Below are 17,288 nucleotides of genomic sequence, written 5' to 3' on the forward strand. Positions count from 1 at the left end.
GCCAGGAAATAGAACTATTCTTTGCCTCACTTCCACCAGTGGTCTCCTCTCGGAGCTATTGCTGCCATCCCCACAAGGGCACTGGCGTCTCCTCTCGAGAAGAGGCCAGATCACACAACAAGATGCTGGCACTCTTGTGGGGACGGCGGCAATAGTGGTGGGGTGGGGACATCTAGCCTCTGCTCCTTGGCCACAGTAAGTACAGCCCTCACCCCCGCTCCATGCTTTGAGAGAAAATGGCAGATCCCTCCTAAAACTGCTGCTGAGGTACGAGCTTTGGATTCAGAATTCAGGCTTTGCACACCCCTAACAGCCAGTGCAGTTCTCTCCACACTGGTTACAATGGAGAGGGGAGCACTTTCCTGGCTGTGAGGCCAGAGCCTTGTCTCTGACCTCAGAGCCAGAAAATATAATATCTAATGCCCCCCACCCTGATGCTGTCTGGGGAGGAGCATAGCATTGGTCCCTTAGCATCCTTATAGTCTTTGCAAGAGAAGACGATGGATAGCAAAGTAGATGGCGTTGGCACTGCACGATGCCGTCTGCCCATCAGCCTCAGTGGGTGCCAACAGCCACTCCATACCATAGCCATTCCATGTCTCCTTGGTCGGACAATTGTCTCGCTTAGTTTGCATAATTTTGCCTAGGGGGAAGTTTCTAAGAGATTAGCCTCTCCTCAGGTAGAAGAGATGTTTGCTGCTTAATAAAAGCTTTGTGGATTACCTAGCAGGCCTCTTCATTTGTCTCCCATCGAAAGGAGGAGCTGTCTGAGAAACACCACAATCATCATGATGCTGAACACATCCTCCAATCATCCACATGGTGATAATGACAACATTACTCATAGGAGGTGATGTTGAGACTGGAAATTTCATGGCGGAAGACCTCTGGCAGCATTTTAACCCCCTCCAGTTCCCTCCAGCTGGAATCACAGGGACACATTCATGGCCTTTCACACTCATTTTATGAGACAGATTTCATTCAAAAAAATTATTTGGATTTGTAAATCATTCCTGCATTAGGATGGAACATATAAACAATTTATTTGTAATTATTCTCTCTTTCAAAAATCCAAAAATCAATCAATTCATCCACCCATTAGAAGCTTCTTTTACCCAATTACATTCCTATGAATATTTTGTTAAAGCTGAGGCACCTTATTAACTTTCACATAGTTAATTCATTTGTAAGTATGCCCTCTTCTTCGGTTACACTAATAACCAGTCAATTCTTCAACTCAAGCATTTCCCACACTGAGATCATTGGTATGGCAACTCTCAAGAATGAATTCTCTAATGGGTTCTCAGACTGAGTCCTCCTGAAGCATTCTCCACACTCAAGACATTATAGTTTCTCTCCAGAATGAATTGTCTGATGTCTCTTCCAAATGCCTCGCGCACTGAAGCTTTTCCCACACTCAGTGCATTTGTATGGTTTCTCTCCAGTATGAATTCTTTGATGGATCTTCCTATAGCTTAGCTGAGTGAAGCTTTTCCCACACTCAGCGCATTTGTATGGTTTCTCTCCAGTATGAGTTCTCTGATGTGACTTCAACACGCTTCCCTCGCTGAAGCACCTCCCACAATGAGAACATTTGTATGGTTTCTCTCCAGAATGAATTCTCTGATGTCTTTTCAATGTGTCTCCCAAAGAGAAGCACTTCCCACAGTGAGAACATTTGTATGGTTTCTCTCCAGAATGAATTCTCTGATGTGTTTTCAATGAGCCTGCCACAGTAAAGCACTTCCCACACTGAGCACATTTGTATGGTTTCTCTCCAGAATGAAATCTCTGGTGACTTCTCAAATAATGTCTCTCAGTGAAGCACTTCCCACAATGAGAACATTTGTATGGTTTCTCTCCAGAATGAATTCTCTGATGTCTTTTCAATGTTTCTCCCAGAGAGAAGCACTTCCCACAGTGAGAACATTTGTATGGTTTCTCTCCAGAATGAATTCTCTGGTGTCTTCTCAAATGGTCTTTTTTAGTGAAGCACCTCCCACACTGAGAACATTTGTATGGTTTCAATCTAGTATCAATTTTCTCCTGTCTAGCAAAGATTTCCTCAGACTCAGGATCTTCACGCCCCCTCTCTGCAGTATGAAGTTGCTCATGATTCATCAATTCTTCTCTCTGGTGGAAGCATTTGCGACAATGAGAACATTCATATGGTCTCCCCACACTTTGAATGTCTTGATTACGCTTTAGAGTCTTTGAATAAATAAAGCTCTGTACACACTCAGTAGAGGTTTGAGATTTCTTTTCTGATTGGTTAAACTGAAGTCTATTCAGATTAGCCTCTTTTTCATTCTCAGAAAATTCTGATTTACGCCATCCTTTAGTAGTTCGTTGATACTGATCAAAGCATGGATTTCGCTGGAGATTTTCATCTGTCATGGGGCATTCGTCGTGATCCTCCCTGGCATCTATCATATCAGGTTGTAACTTGTAGCAATATCTTCTACCGTACTTGGAGAACATGGGGATGTTGTCCCTTGTGCGTCCTTTGGACGGGGGGCTAATTGCAGCCGTAAGATCTTCCGTGACCTCATGACATTCCTTCTCTCTTCCCTCTGGCTCCGTCTCCTGACCCTCTTTGGACTTGCATCTTTCTTTGTGTATCTCAGCTGTCTCCATCACATTCTCTTGGCCCATCTGTGATGCTTTCCCGGACACAGCCTGTGGCTCCTTTCCTCCATACAGACATTCCTCCATCTTGACCTTACTTCCTTTTCTGTCGCCTGTGGAAATGGAAAAAGAAATGGTGCTCATTCTCTGCGGAGATCTTTTCAACACAACCACAGCCTCCGTTTGCCTGACTGGTCCTTCTAAGGCATCTCTTGCTCTGCTGCAACCAGGTCTCTTTCTATTTCTGTAATCCTTTCAACCCCCACCTTTATTCTTAAATTATATGAGAATTGAAGCATAAGAAAAGGCAAATATTAGATCCATTAATTTAAATATTAATTACTAATAATAATAATAATAATAATAATAATTTATTTCTTACCCACCTCTCCATTTGGATCGAGGCGGGGAACAACAGTGAATATAAAACACATTAAAAACTGATTAAAAACATAGCTTACATGATTAAAACATCCTAAAAATATCCTAAAAGTTCACGAGATAGGCCTGCTGGAATAGATCAGTCTCTATTGCTTTTTAAAATGCTAAAAGACTGTCAAGTTGACGAATCTCCTCCGACAGGCCATTCCACAGTCTGGGAGCAGCAGAAGAGAAGGTCCTGTGGGTAATACCCGTCAGCCTGGTTTTGGCTGACTGAAGTAGGTTCTTCCCAGAGGACCTGAGTATGCAGGGCAGATTGTACGGGAGAAGGCGATCCCGCAGGTAGCCTGGACCCAAACCATGTAGGGGTTTAAAGGTAATAACCAACACTTTATATTTTGCCCCGAAACTAATTGGCACCCAGTGGAGTGATTTTAAAGCTGGTGGAAAGTGGTCACCCCTAGGTGTACCAGTGACCAACCTGGCTGCCATATTTTGGACTAATTGAAGTGTCCGGACTAGGCACAAAGGTACAGCGCATTGCAGAAGTCGAGCCTCGAAGTTACCAGCGCGTGCACGACCGTCTTTAGGTCTTCCAACTCTAGGAAGGGGCGCAGCTGGCGTATCAGCCGAAGCTGATAGTAGGCACTCCTGGCCGTCGCATCTGTCTGGGCTGTCATTTGGCCTATAAACGAATAGTACTTAACCTCAGCTGTAAATCAGCCAGCTTTAACGCCATTCTTCTAAAGACCATGACCTAGGCGGTTTGAAAAGGTTGTAAGTAAACTTCTGATATATTTCTTCCATTAGTTTATAGAGAGGGAAATTTATAAGGAATTCTGATTAACAACACGGAACTGCTATATATATTATTATGTAAATATTGTATTATTCCTTTTAGGAAGCCTGACATTTTCAAAGGGGAGTGACACCCTATACCACACAATTGTGGGAATTGTAAAGTTAGCCCCAGTAAATCATCAGGGAGTACACAGCAGTCCAAATGTTAATTGCTCTGTCCTATATACACACCCTTGCGTCCATATTTAAAATAACTATCAGTTACCTGTGTTTGGTCAATTTGCCCATATATATTGCATTTTAGTATTGGCCACTGACGAAGACCCTTTGTCGAAACGTGTTTGGCCTCTTTCTACGTGGTTTAAGGTACACATTGGTCTGTGCAATGTGTTATTGCACTTTTAATGCAATATTATTGTTAATCTTTTATTTTATATTTTTGTAAATTAAACATTATGGTTTCACTGTATATATATCCTTAATTTTTTCTTGAGCACTGTATTCTTGTTTGTTAAGGATTTCACCTTTCCTTGCTCTTAGGTTTGTAAGAAATACAGAGAAAACTGTACCCAATGGCGTCCCTCTGCCAGTGGAAGAGATACCAGTGGCCGATGGAATTTCCCTTCATTCTATGGCACAATCCCCACATCTGCTCTACACAGTTGGGAGACCCCAAATGCCAATTCCCAGGCTTGCATGGGAGCCACCTCTGATTAAAACCCAGTTTAGGTTTTGTGTTTCCCCCCAGATATATGTGTATGTGGAATTCGAACAAGGAGCACACTTTCTGACAATCAACGCTTTGCAACTGCTCTTTCTATCCACCCTTCTCAGTTTTTAAATGATAAATCGCCTCAGTTATTCTTTCCTGCATTGATGGGACTTGAGCAAAAGAGCTCCTTACCTAAAGGCTCTACGTTCCCCCCGTCCTCCTGCAGGACTTGCCAGACAGTGGTCTGTTGCGCTGACTGGGGCAAACTCGGGCTGACGATCTGCAAACACAGGCGACTTCCACGGCTATCCGTCTCTTTCTGCGGGGAGGAAAACAAGCAGAAGGAAGGACACTATGGCAAACCCCTAATTATTTCCACAAATATCAGTCCGTGGATATACATTTCGTGAAATGAATAACCGGAGTAAACTGCCCCCATGCCACCCAAACATTTATAATTGTTGTTTTAGAGATAAATTTGAGAAAAGAGGTGGCGGCTTGCAGAATTTCATTTCTGCCTCTGGCCGCAACCCCACTGATACTTGGGAGATCAGGGCTCCGCAGGCCTCCTCCCAGCTGCTTGGAAATGAGAATATCCCATCAACGAAGTTCCTCAAACCACATGGACATCCATTTTAGCATCCGTGTTACTCTGAATCACCAGAATGTTACCTACCTCCTTCACACCAGTTTGGTCCATTTCTTGTTCTTCAGGAAGAAGTGAAGAATTTGAAAAGCTTGGGAATTGGCTTCCGCTGCCTGGGAAAGACAGAAGGAGGGTTTTACTAAGGGCAGCAGCCCCTTCTTTTCTTTGTGCTTAGGATAGCCAGGATTATTATTTTCCTCATAATAAAACTGGCCATCCAAAGCATTGAAATATCAAGCGGTATAAAATAGTTTTAAAAGCCCACTTAAATTAAACATTGAAAGACCCAATCTAATCTCCCTAAGGAGGAAGTTCCTGTAAGTGTTGCAGACCTGAGGGGATTTTGGCACAGACAGCCTGTAATTCAGCAGTAGAAAAGATGCCTCTACTGAAATTCCCTTTTCCTTGCAACTGCTGAAAGCTCAGGAGTCCTGCCTCCCTTTTCACCTCCTCATCACCCAGGAGGAAATCTCTCTCGGTCTTCCTTGCTCAGCCTTTTTTACAGCTGTTTCCTTTGCACAATGTCTGTGCAGCTAAGTTGTTCTAGTGAACTCCGTTTTGATGTAGCAGCTCAGCTCTTGCACAAGGTTTTGCAATAATCTTGCTTGGGAGCTGGTCCTCCTTTTTAATCTGATCTAGTCTAAGTATCCCACAAATACCAATGTAGCATCACCCTTTTGCTCAGGTTCTTTGTAGATCTGTCCCTTCACAGGATCTGATGGTTCTTCAAACTCCTCCTTCAGCGGCCCCTGAAACAGGCAGGATGATTCTACTCAGAACAGAGGGCAAGAAAGACTTTCTGCTCATCTGGGTAAAAATGGTTTATTTGCGTTTTAATTCATTGAATATAGTATTTGCTGCTTCAAAACATGCAGCTCTAAGGCAGGATATATCTTTAGTCAATAAAGTATTAGTAACAACAACAACAACAACAGGAATATTGTAAAGGTAGGAATCGTATGTGGCAATACACTATAAGGGGGGAACTTACTACAATTGTAGAACTTTTGAAAACAATGAAATGGCTCTGATTTAAATTGCCATTCAGTGTTCAAAGTTCAGCTTATCATTTGCCGGGTTTGATCACTTCTGCCCATATTTTACTGAATAATTCCAGATGCTTTCTGCTACCTTAGGTACATTCCTCGTCATTTCTGAGATTCTAGGAATAAAATATTGAAATCTCACCTCCCAGGCCACTGTCTCAGCCACCTGCTGGCTCATGAGGAAGTCCTCTGCCATGGCCACAGCCTGGGAGCAGGTGTCCGGCCCTCCTGCCCGGATCCAGCCCTGGAGGTCCACTGGCAGGCTGGCCAGGAACTGCTCCAGGATCAGCAGCTCCAGGATCTGCTCCTTGCTGTGTCTCTCCGGCTTCAGCCACTGCCAGCAAAGCTCCTGGACTTGGCTGTGAATCCTCCTGGGATCTCTGACCTCCTGGCAGCAGAATTGCCTGAAGTGCTGGCGCTGCGCCTCCATCCTCAGGGCTTCCCCTCGCAAGATGGCCGCCTTCACTTTCCCATAATCCTCCTGATCTCTGACTTCCAGGCTCCGAAAGGCCTCTTCTGCTTCCCCACTCAGGCCTGGCAGGAGCCGGGCCGCCCACTCTCCTCTCGGCCACTGGAAGGCCTTGGCCACTTGCTCAAAGGAGGCCAGGAAGGCCTTGGTGTCATCCCATGGGGGGGCAGCCTCTGACATCACTGGGCTCTCACCTCCTGTGTGAAGGGGCTGCAGTGTCCTCAGGAACTCCTGCCATTGGGCATCCCAGCGCTCTTGCATCCCCCTGGATGGTTCCCCTTTGCCCTCTCGCGATGCGTCCCATCCTGGTCCCTCTGTCGCGTATTCCTGCTGAACTGGACTGGAGGTTTTTCCGGCTCTGCCTGATCCTCCTTCTAGTTCTGGGCCTGCAGGTTTTCTCCCCTTCATCGCTTTCTCTCCTAGCTCTGCCCTCTCAAATCTAGAGTTAGAGTATTTCCAAATTAGACATTTTAGTGGAATATCGTAGTTATAACCAATATTTAAGAGTTTCAAAAACTAATTTTGAAATACAGGGGAAATTGCTATCCAATGTTTATGAAGTATTTAAAAATAAAATAAAGGATGACACCGAACCAGAACAAATGAAAGAGTTCATAATGAGAAGAATATTTGGAACTAAAGTCACACATTCACTCCAAACAAGATGCTGCTTTAAGAACCTAACATGATGGCAAGTATTCAAGCAATAACACACATAAAGTTTTCCCCCGAGTTTCTCATGTACGTGATTTATAGACAGACAGATGTAATTACTATTATTTATGGTGGGCAATATTCTGTGGGTAAAAGGTTCTGGACAAAATCAAATTTGTAATAAAAGAGAGCTGGTGAGATACAATATTTCATTTGAACCAGTTCAGTGTGCTTCGAATATTTTATCGATAATCTTTCAAGAATTCTGCCAAGTAGGATGGAATTTTGAACACCCATTTTGCAGATGGAGGACTGACACTCAAAGGTTACTGAAGGACATCTAATCATCACCTTGGTTTCTGCCAAATGTCTATTCTAGTGGGGGTAATGGGAGTTGTAGTCCAACGCAGTTTACAAAACTAATTAAAATATAGTGAGAAAGGGTGAGCTACATAGAGCAATGTTTGTAGTTGATGTCAGGCAGCTTCCTGTTTGTGTGTCAAGAGACCCCTCCTTCTCATTTTTATAATAAATGTGATCGGGCATTATGTCTTCACCTCCACCCTGCAAGGTAGGACAGGCTGCAAGCCCCATTTTGTCCAAAAGCAGTGCCTCAACTACCCCTGTCTTTTAAAAATCCCTTTCACTAAATGAGCAATATTCAGCAAATTGTTGGAGATGTTGTGGGGAAATAGGAACGTATTTACATATGTGGTGGGAATGGAAATATGTACAAAGATTATGGAAGATGGTGTTTTTAGAAATTGAAGAAATAGTGGGAATGAAAATAGAACAAACACCAAAGATTGCATTACTGTCACTATTTGAAGATTTAAAATGTGGGAAAGAAATAAAAGAGTTGATATCGAGTTTGCTGACTGCAGCACGATTGATGGTAGCTAGGAACTGGAAGATTCAAGGGGAATATTTTATTGAAGAATGGTATAAAGAAGTATGGGATATAGCTATTAAAGATAAATTGACTTGTAATATTAAGTGGAGAAAAGGCATAACTAAAATAAATGAGTTTGAAGGAATCTGGAAACAGTTCCTAATATTTGTGTTTACTAAGGGAAGTGGGAAACCGCCAGCAGAAGAAATGATAAGATTTTGGAATCAGGAATAGATCCCGAGGTGGGGGGTGCACTTTTATGTCAAGAATGATTATGCTGTGGTATGATATTTTATAGTTAATATCTATTCAACATATGTGTATTCAACATTTATTTAGTATGTATGTAGGAGTTGTTTGATGTTGTTTTTTTATTATTGTAATGTTGTATGTATAATTAATGTAGAAAAATAAAAAATATTTAAATAAAAATAAAAAAATCCCTTTCACGTCCCCTCAGGAGAAGTCAGACTCATGGGTACTGTACAATATAGGGAGAAGGATGGGCTCCTTTTCAGTACTTTCTTTAAACTCTTTAACAACCTAGTGAGCAGGTTTACCAATCAGTCCAGATCACGGGTAGGTCCGAGGCGAGGCGAGGCGAGGCCAGAGAATCAAATCAACTCCAATGCATTTATTAAAGTACTAATAGAGAGAAGCTGCTCAAACAAACAATAAAAACAACATCAAAGTAGCTCACCATAACTTCCTGCCTGGCATTTCTTATTATGTTGTGTTAAATCTGACCAAACCCTAAATCTGACAAATCTGTCTACACTTCCACCCTGCTAGGTAGGACAGGCTGCAAGACGCATTTTGTCTCTGCTCCCCAAAAGTAGTGCTTCAACCACCCCGGTGCCTTTCCAATATCCCTTCAGATGCCCAGGGAAGGTCAGGCTGGGGGTTATTTCATAGAGGGAGAAGGATGGGCCCCATTTCAGAACTTTCTTTAACCTCTTTAACAACCTAAGGAGCAGGTTTGCCAGGCAGCCCAGCGCACGGAGAGGCCGGAATCCAGGTGAAACTAGAGAGCCAAATCTACCCCAACGTATTTCTTAAACAACCAAGCCGAGAGAAGTTGCTCTAAAATATAAAAATGAAACATTAAACTAGCTGACTAGAGCCTGAAGAGTTACTCACCTGCGCGGCTTACACCTGGGCGTCCTCTTGGGCTTCCAGGGCTTGGCAGAGTTTGGGCCTCGACTCTTTGCCCACCAGCAGAAACACAAAAGTCCTTCCAGGTTTCCCAGGGAGGGCAATTCAAACTGCCCAATCAAGATCCTTGGGGGATGTGATCCTCCCATGTCAGCTCTACTTCACCTCTTTTGCATCATCTGATTTATGGGGGAGGGAAATTGAAGCTGGAGAGTCAGCCTGGAAGGCAAAGAGATGTAAATTTGGGCACTTTGGCTGATCCTTTGTGCACTTCCTTGGAGTAAATCGCACTGAAAGTCTTTTTGGCTCAAGCTGCACGAAGCCAGGAAATGGGAAGCTAAGGTTTAACAGACTTTCCCCCATGATTAGAAATGTGCAAAATCACAAATTTGCTTACAACTTACTCACACGTCTCCTTAGTCTTTCAGGAGTGCCAGGATCTCTTCTCCATCATTCCAGAGTGCAGGACAAGGAAAAACCGGCTCAAGATACAGGAAAACAGGCAGAAGTAAGGATACTATGGCAAAACCCCAAACAATTACTTTCATATCAGTCCGTGGATATACATTCCATGAAATGAATTAATGCTCCAGCTTGTTTGCATCCTTCTTGAATTGTGGAGTCCAGTTGGGCTCCACAATTCAAGAAGGATGCGGTCAAGCTGGAGCATGTTCAGAGGAGGGCAACCAGGATGATCAGGCGTCTGGAAACAAACCCTATGAAGAGGGACTGAAACAACTGGCCACGTTTAGCCCGGAGAAGAAAAGTGGAGACATGATAGCACTCTTCAAATACTTGAAATGTTGTCACACAGAGAAGGGCCAGGATCTCCTCTCGATCATCCCAGACTGCAGGACACAGGATAATGGCCTCAAGTGACAGGAAACCAGATTCCAGCTGGACATCAGGAAAAATTTCCTGTTAGAGCAGTACGACAATGGAACCAGTTACCTAGGGAGGTTGTGGGCTCTCCCACACTAGAGGCCTTCAAGAGGAAGCTGGACAACCAAGTGTCAGGGATGCTTTAGGGTCGATTCCTGCATTGAGCAGGGGGTTGGACTCAATGGCCTTATGGGCCCCTTCCAACTCTACGATTCTATGATTCTGTGAGTGTCTGGAACTAATAAATGAGATGCCTGCTGGATCAGACCAAGGGTTCATCTAGCCCAGCTTTCTGTTCACACAGTGGCCAACGAACTGCCCATGGGAAACCCACAAGCAGGACATGAGTGCAAAAGCACCCTCCCACCCATATTCCACAGCAACTGGTATACAAAGATGACAACGCAACCCACAGGGGTTATGTATTTTGAGCTAAACATTACTTAGTGTGTCGTGTGAACTGTTCCTAACCATGGTGGCCACCACGGTTTAAGCACGCTCACTGAGCATTTGCTGCAAAAAGCTTAGGCATGACTTAGTGTTCTCCATATATACAAATGACACCTGCTGAAATTCCCTTTTCTATGCAACTGCTAAAGATACAGGAGCCCTGTCCTCCTGTTCGTATGGTCACCCTAATAGATAATATAAAAATAAGTAGGTTTGGTCTTTAAGGTTCCAGTAGGCCCCTAGAATCAAGAGCCTCACTCAGGCCAAAGTCCTAAGGCAGTCAGTGGGGGTTGGTGATTCCGATGTCAATGGGGTGATGAATCCGCTCCGGGTTTCACTCGGAACCCACCAGAGCTCTATTATTATTATTATTATTATTTATTTATATAGCACCATCAATGTACATGGTGCTGTGCACATGGTGCTATGCATGGTGTACAATGTACATGGTGCTATGCATCCTCAGCGGCTCTTTGCGTCTTTCAATTCTCTCCTGAAGCCTAATCCACCATCTCTTCCCGCCTCTCTGTCTGCTAATAACTTTGCCTCTTTTTTCAACGCTAAAATCCAAACTATTCGCTCTGATCTGGCCAGCTCTGCTCCTCTTCCAGTTCCTGTTCCTCATCTGTCAGTTCCTCCTGCAAATTTCTCTACGTTTCCTTCGGTCTCAGCTGATGAACTGTCTACAATACTGCACTCCTCGAAGACTTCCACTTGTTCTCGTGATCCGATTCCTTCCCGCGTCTTTATTAATCTTATTCCCGCTATCCTCCCTTCCTTGCTTCATATTATTAATCTTTCTCTGTCCTCTGGTTCATTTCCTTCTGCTTTTAAACATGCTACAGTCTCTAATATTCTCAAGAAACCTACTCTTGATAGGCTAGCTCTGTCTAACTACCGACCTGTTTCTTTGTTGCCTTTTGTTTCAAAGATCCTGGAGCGTGTGGTCTACTCTCGTTGTCTTGACTTTCTTTCTAGTAACTCTGCTCTGGATCCTTTTCAATCTGGATTCCGTCCTTTGGATTCCACTGAAACAGCCCTTACTAAGATCACCAATGATCTTCTTACTGCCAAGTCTAAAGGCCTTTATTCCGTTCTTATTCTCCTTGATCTAACTGCAGCCTTTGACAAGGTTGATCATGATCTTCTCTTAGATTCCCTTCATGACCTTGGACTCCGTGGTTCTGTCTATAACTGGTTTGCCTCCTATCTAGCGGGTCGCTCTTTCAGCGTGTTGGCTAATGGCAGCTCATCTTCCTCTTTTCCCCTTTCAGTAGGGGTTCCGCAAGGCTCGGTGCTTGGCCCGTTGTTGTTTTCTTTATACATGTTGCCCTTGGGTAAGCTTATTCAATCTCACGGCCTCCAATATCATCTCTATGCCGATGATACACAATTATATCTTTCATCTCCGGAACTTTCTCCTGATGTTCACGACCGTATCTCGGCATGTCTTTCAGATATCTCAGCTTGGCTGCTGCATCATCGTTTGAAACTTAATATGGCAAAGACTGAATTGCTTGTTTTTCCTCCTAAACCTTCTCCTCATCTCTCATTCTCTCTTACTGTCAATGATGTTACACTTACTCCAGTCAAGGAAGCTCATAGTCTTGGCTTTATATTTGATTCCTCGCTCTCCTTTATTCCTCATATTGAGGCAGTAGCTAAATCCTGCCGTTTTTTCCTGTATAATATTGCCAGGATTCGATCATTTTTGTCTGTCTCTTCTGCCAAGACGCTTGTTCATGCACTGGTTATTTCTCGGCTGGACTACTGCAACCTTCTTCTCTCTGGCCTTCCTTCTTCTCACATCAGTCCGTTGGTTTCTGTCCACCACTCTGCCGCAAAGATCATCTTCCTGGCTCGCCGCTCTGACCATGTTACTCCACTTCTGAAATCTCTTCATTGGCTTCCAATTCACTCCAGAATCCAATATAAACTTCTCCTGCTGACCTTCAATGCTCTTCACGGTCTAGCTCCTTCCTATCTCTCCTCTCTCATCTCACACTATTGCCCCGCTCGTGCTCTCCGCTCCTCTGATGCCATGTTTCTCGCCTGCCCAAGGGTCTCTACTTCCCTTGCTCAGCTTCGTCCATTTTCTTCTGCTGCCCCTTACGCCTGGAACGCTCTTCCAGAACATTTGAGATCTACAAGTTCAATCGCAGCTTTTAAAGCCCAGCTAAAAACCTTTCTCTTTCCTAAAGCTTTTAAAACTTGATGTTGTGCAGACTTTATACTGTTAGTTTTACCGTACCCTGTGCCTGTTTACCCTACCCTGTGCCTGTTTGCATTCTCTTCCCCTCCTTATTGTTTTACCATGATTTAATTAGAATGTAAGCCTATGCGGCAGGGTCTTGCTATTTACTGTTTTACTCTGTACGGCACCATGTACATTGATGGTGCTATATAAATAAATAAATAAATAATAATAATAATAATAATAATAATAATAAAGACGCTATCCAAGAGCACGTTGGTTAGCTCCAAAGAGTTCTGATAGAAACCTGGAGCGGATCCACACAGCACACTGAACTCACAGCCACCAGCTTCAACTAAATGGCGTAAAGCCCTGTCCACGCATCCAAGAGAATGTGTGATGGTGTAAAATGTGTCTTGGAATGGGGCCGCGCACTCTGTGCACCCAAAAAAGACAGGGGCTGCAATCACGCAGAGCGTTGTATTTACATTAAACTGCTAATTAGATCAGATGCTACCATGTATAAATATACATAAATATACAGTGTGTGCTTGAACATCTTCCTAAAGGTAAAATCAGGAGTGCTAGAATGCCAGAGAAGAAATGAAATCACCAGAGCCGCTCACTGTCAGTCAAGTGCTTGGTGGCATATTATATCTTATGTATGGTGTAAATGCTGTATTAAATCTACTTCTAATGCTTTCACAAAGACAGAATTGAAGCAAATGGTCAGTGTTATTATTATTATTATTATTTATTTATATAGCACCATCAATGTACATGGTGCTGTACAGATTATACACAGTAAATAGCAAGACACTGCCGCATAGGCTTACAATCTAATGTTATGCAGGGAGAGATGCCAGAGGAAGAGGAAGAGGGATTGAACTATTGATGGCAATACAAGTTCAATGTGGTTGGTGGGCCTAGAAGGCCCAAAGGGAGAGCTAAGAAAACAAGGCAAGAAGCCTTGAAATTCCTGCTCTGTATGTAGGCCTCTGAATGGAGTTTGGTTCTTGAACGTGAACTGCATGATGGGATTGGAATAATGTAAGTGCCTGAATGTGCTTTAATGCTAAAATGGTGATATCAACCAGGAAATGCTTGATTGGAATTTCTGACTGTCAAGACTTCTTGATATATAAGGAGGACTGACTATGCAGTCCAATCTGACATTACTGGAAAAGTCATGGACCATCTGTTGTTAAGGTATTACGAAGAAGTTTTCTTTCATCTGTCTTTGCTTTGCTTACCATGTCTAAACATACCTGCCTTTCACACTGCCAGTTGAGAAGTTCTTTGTCTGTAGGACTGTATTAAGCGCAATAAAACAGAGTTGCCTTACAACCAAAGTGGATTTTTATCTTTGATACTTGCAAAATGTCAGTGTCCATTTACTTAGATGCGAAGTACTTGGAATGCATCGTTTAAGGGCTCAATCCTTTGTGGATAAGTCAGTATATTCCTCCATGCTCCTGCCGCTCTGCATTTGTTTCAGAGAAAGGATTTGTCTGCTTCATCTAGCAGTACCACTTTGGAGGGGGAGGAAAAGAGGTGACACTGTACCGCAGCTGCCCTGGTCTCCTCTCCACCCCCAGGAACGTCCCCCTATCCCTTCTCCATGCTCTATTTTTCGAGCATGCAGACACCCTGGAGAAGATGCTAATGCTAGGGAAAGTGGAAGGGAAAAGGAAGAGGGGCTGAGCAAGGGCAAGATGGATGGATGATATTCTGGAAGCGACAGACTTGACCTTGGGGGAGCTTGGGGTGGTGACAGCCGACGGAAAGCTCTGGCGTGGGCTGGTCCATGAAGTCAAGAAGAGTCGTAAGTGATTGAACGAATAAACAACAGACATAGCCAGTGCCATTCCCGCCACAAAGGCTACAACGGATAGGGGAGCAGAGTTTCCTGGCTCCGAGGTCAGAGCCTTGTCTCTGACCTCAGAGCCAGGAAATAGAACTATCCTATCCAAGATAGTCCTATACTGTAGATCCATTTACAGTGGAAGTTTCCCATTTGAACTCCTGCAGCATATCAGAAAATTGTTACTGATCCACCATGGGATATTTTCTTCTATTCTTTCAGATTCTCTACTCGGCAGAAAAAGAGCTAGCAGGGGGATCAATACTCTTGGTTCAAAGTGTTCTATCACAAAACCTTACTCATAAGGAGCAATGTTGAGACCGGAAATTTCATGGCTGGAGACCTCTGGCAGCATTTTAACCCCATCAAGTTCTCTCCAGCTGGAATCAAACGGACACATTCATGCCCTTTCACACTCTTTTTATGAGACAGATTTCATTCAATAAAATTATTTGGATTTGTAACATATAAACAATTTATTTGTAATTATTCTCTCTTTCAAAAATCCAATATTCAATCAATTCATCCACTCGTTAAAAGCTTCTTTTACCCAATTACATTCCTATGTATATTTTGTTAAACTGAGGCTGCCTATTAACACTCACATAGTTAATTCATTTGTAACTCTTCCCTCTTCTTCGGTTACACTAATAACCAGTCAATTCCTCAATTCAAGCATTTCCCACACTGAGATCATTGGTATGGCAACTCTCAAGAATGAATTCCCTGAAGTTTCTTCAAAAAGCCTAGCTGAGTGAAGCTTTCCCCACACTCAGCGCATTAAAGGCTGCTTATTAAATTCACATAGTTAATTCATTTGTAAGTATGCCCTCTTCTTTGGTTACACTAATAACCAGTCAATTCAACTCAAGCATTGCCCACACTGAGAACATTGGTATGGTGTCTCTCAAGAATGAATTCTCTAATGGGTTCTCGGACTGTGAGTCCTCCTGAAGCATTCTCCACACTCAAGGCATTATGTATAGTTTCTCTCGAGAATGAATTCTCTGATGTCTCTTGAAATTGGTGTTCTCGCTGAAGCACTTCCCACACTGAGAACATTTATATGGTTTCTCTCCAGTATGAGTTCTGTGATGGATCTTCAAAATGCCTAGATGACTGAAGCTTTTCCCACACTCAAGGCATTTGTACGGTTTCTCTCCAGTATGTGTTCTCTGATGCTTCTTCATTGCGCCTCCCTCGCTGAAGCCCCTCCCACACATAGAACATTTGTATGGTTTCTCTCCAGAATGAACTCTCTGATGTCTTTTCAATGTGTCTCCCTCAGTGAAGCACTTTTCACACTGAGAACATTTGTATGGTTTCTCTCCAGAATGAATTCTCTGGTGTCTTCTCAAATTGCCTCCCTCAGTGAAGCACTTCCCACACTGAGAACATTTGTATGGTTTGAATCTAGTATCATTTTTTTCGTGTCTAGTGAAGATTTCCTCAGACTGGGGATCTTCACATACCCTCTCTCCAGTATGAAGCTGCTCATGATTGATCAATTCTTCTCTCTGGTAGAAGCATTTGCTAGAGTGAGAACATTCATATGGTCTCCCCCCACTATGAATTTCTTGATTACGCTTTAGTGACTTTGTATAAATAAACCTCTGTACACACTCAGTAGAGGTTTTGGATTTCTCTTCTGGGTGGTTTATCTGAATTCTATTCCGATTAGCCTCTTTTTCATTCTCAGAAATTTCAGATTTACATCCTCCTTTAATTGTTCGTTGATGCTGATCGTAGCATGGATTTCGCTGGAGATTTTCATCTGTCATGGGGCATTCGTCGTGGTCCTCCCTGGCATCTATCATATCAGGTTGTAACATGTAGCGATATCGTCTACCGTACTTGGAGAACATGGGCATGTTGTCCCTTGTGCATCCTTTGGAAGGGGGGCTAAACGCAGCTGTAAGATCTTCCGTGACTTTATGACATTCCTTCTCTCTTCCCTCTTGCTCCGTCTCCGGACCCTCTTTGGACTTGCATCTTTCTTCGTGCATCTCAGCTGTCTCCATCACATTCGCTTGGCCCATCTGTGATGCTTTCTCAGACATATCCTGTGGCTCCTTTCCTCCATACTGACAATCCTCCATCTTGACCTTGCTTCCCTTCATGTCGCCTGTGGAAATGGAAAAAGAAACGGTGCTCATTCTCTGCCAAGCTCTTTTCAACACAACCACAGCCTCCGTTTGCCTGACTGGTCCTTCTAAGGCATCTCTCTCTCTGCTGCATCCAGGTCCCTTTCTATTTCTGTAATCCTTTCAAATCCCCCTTTATTCTTAAATTATAAGATAATTGTAGCATAAGATAAGGCAAATATTAGATAAATTAATTTATAATATTAATTACAAATAAAGACTGGTGACATTATGTTCTCGGTGAAGGAAGCCAGGACCAATACAGTATTGTGAGGCCTGTGAGAAATACAGAGAAAACTGTACCCAATGGTGCCCCTCTGTCAGCAGAAGAGATACTAGTGGCAGGACAGAATTTCCCTTCATTATACAG

The 17,288-nt window shown here is 43.3% G+C and overlaps 3 protein-coding genes across 3 annotated transcripts in view; all 3 read right to left on the bottom strand.

Annotated features, from left to right (window-relative positions):
• LOC134395624 (zinc finger protein 397-like) overlaps positions 1-17,288 on the bottom strand; it is a 284,784-nt gene that overhangs the window by 190,384 nt on the left and 77,112 nt on the right. The window lies entirely within an intron of this gene.
• LOC134396967 (zinc finger and SCAN domain-containing protein 16-like) overlaps positions 1-17,288 on the bottom strand; it is a 45,720-nt gene that overhangs the window by 23,579 nt on the left and 4,853 nt on the right. The window lies entirely within an intron of this gene.
• Positions 1,551-16,894, bottom strand: LOC134396968 (zinc finger protein with KRAB and SCAN domains 7-like). The gene is given in 7 exon segments (XM_063123582.1): positions 1,551-1,613; positions 1,615-2,741; positions 4,715-4,841; positions 5,210-5,281; positions 5,828-5,917; positions 6,357-7,122; positions 16,629-16,894. Coding segments are annotated over 7 exon segments (2,511 nt in total).

This window comes from Elgaria multicarinata, chromosome 3, assembly GCF_023053635.1.
Source record: "Elgaria multicarinata webbii isolate HBS135686 ecotype San Diego chromosome 3, rElgMul1.1.pri, whole genome shotgun sequence".
NCBI classification, from domain to species: domain Eukaryota; kingdom Metazoa; phylum Chordata; class Lepidosauria; order Squamata; family Anguidae; genus Elgaria; species Elgaria multicarinata.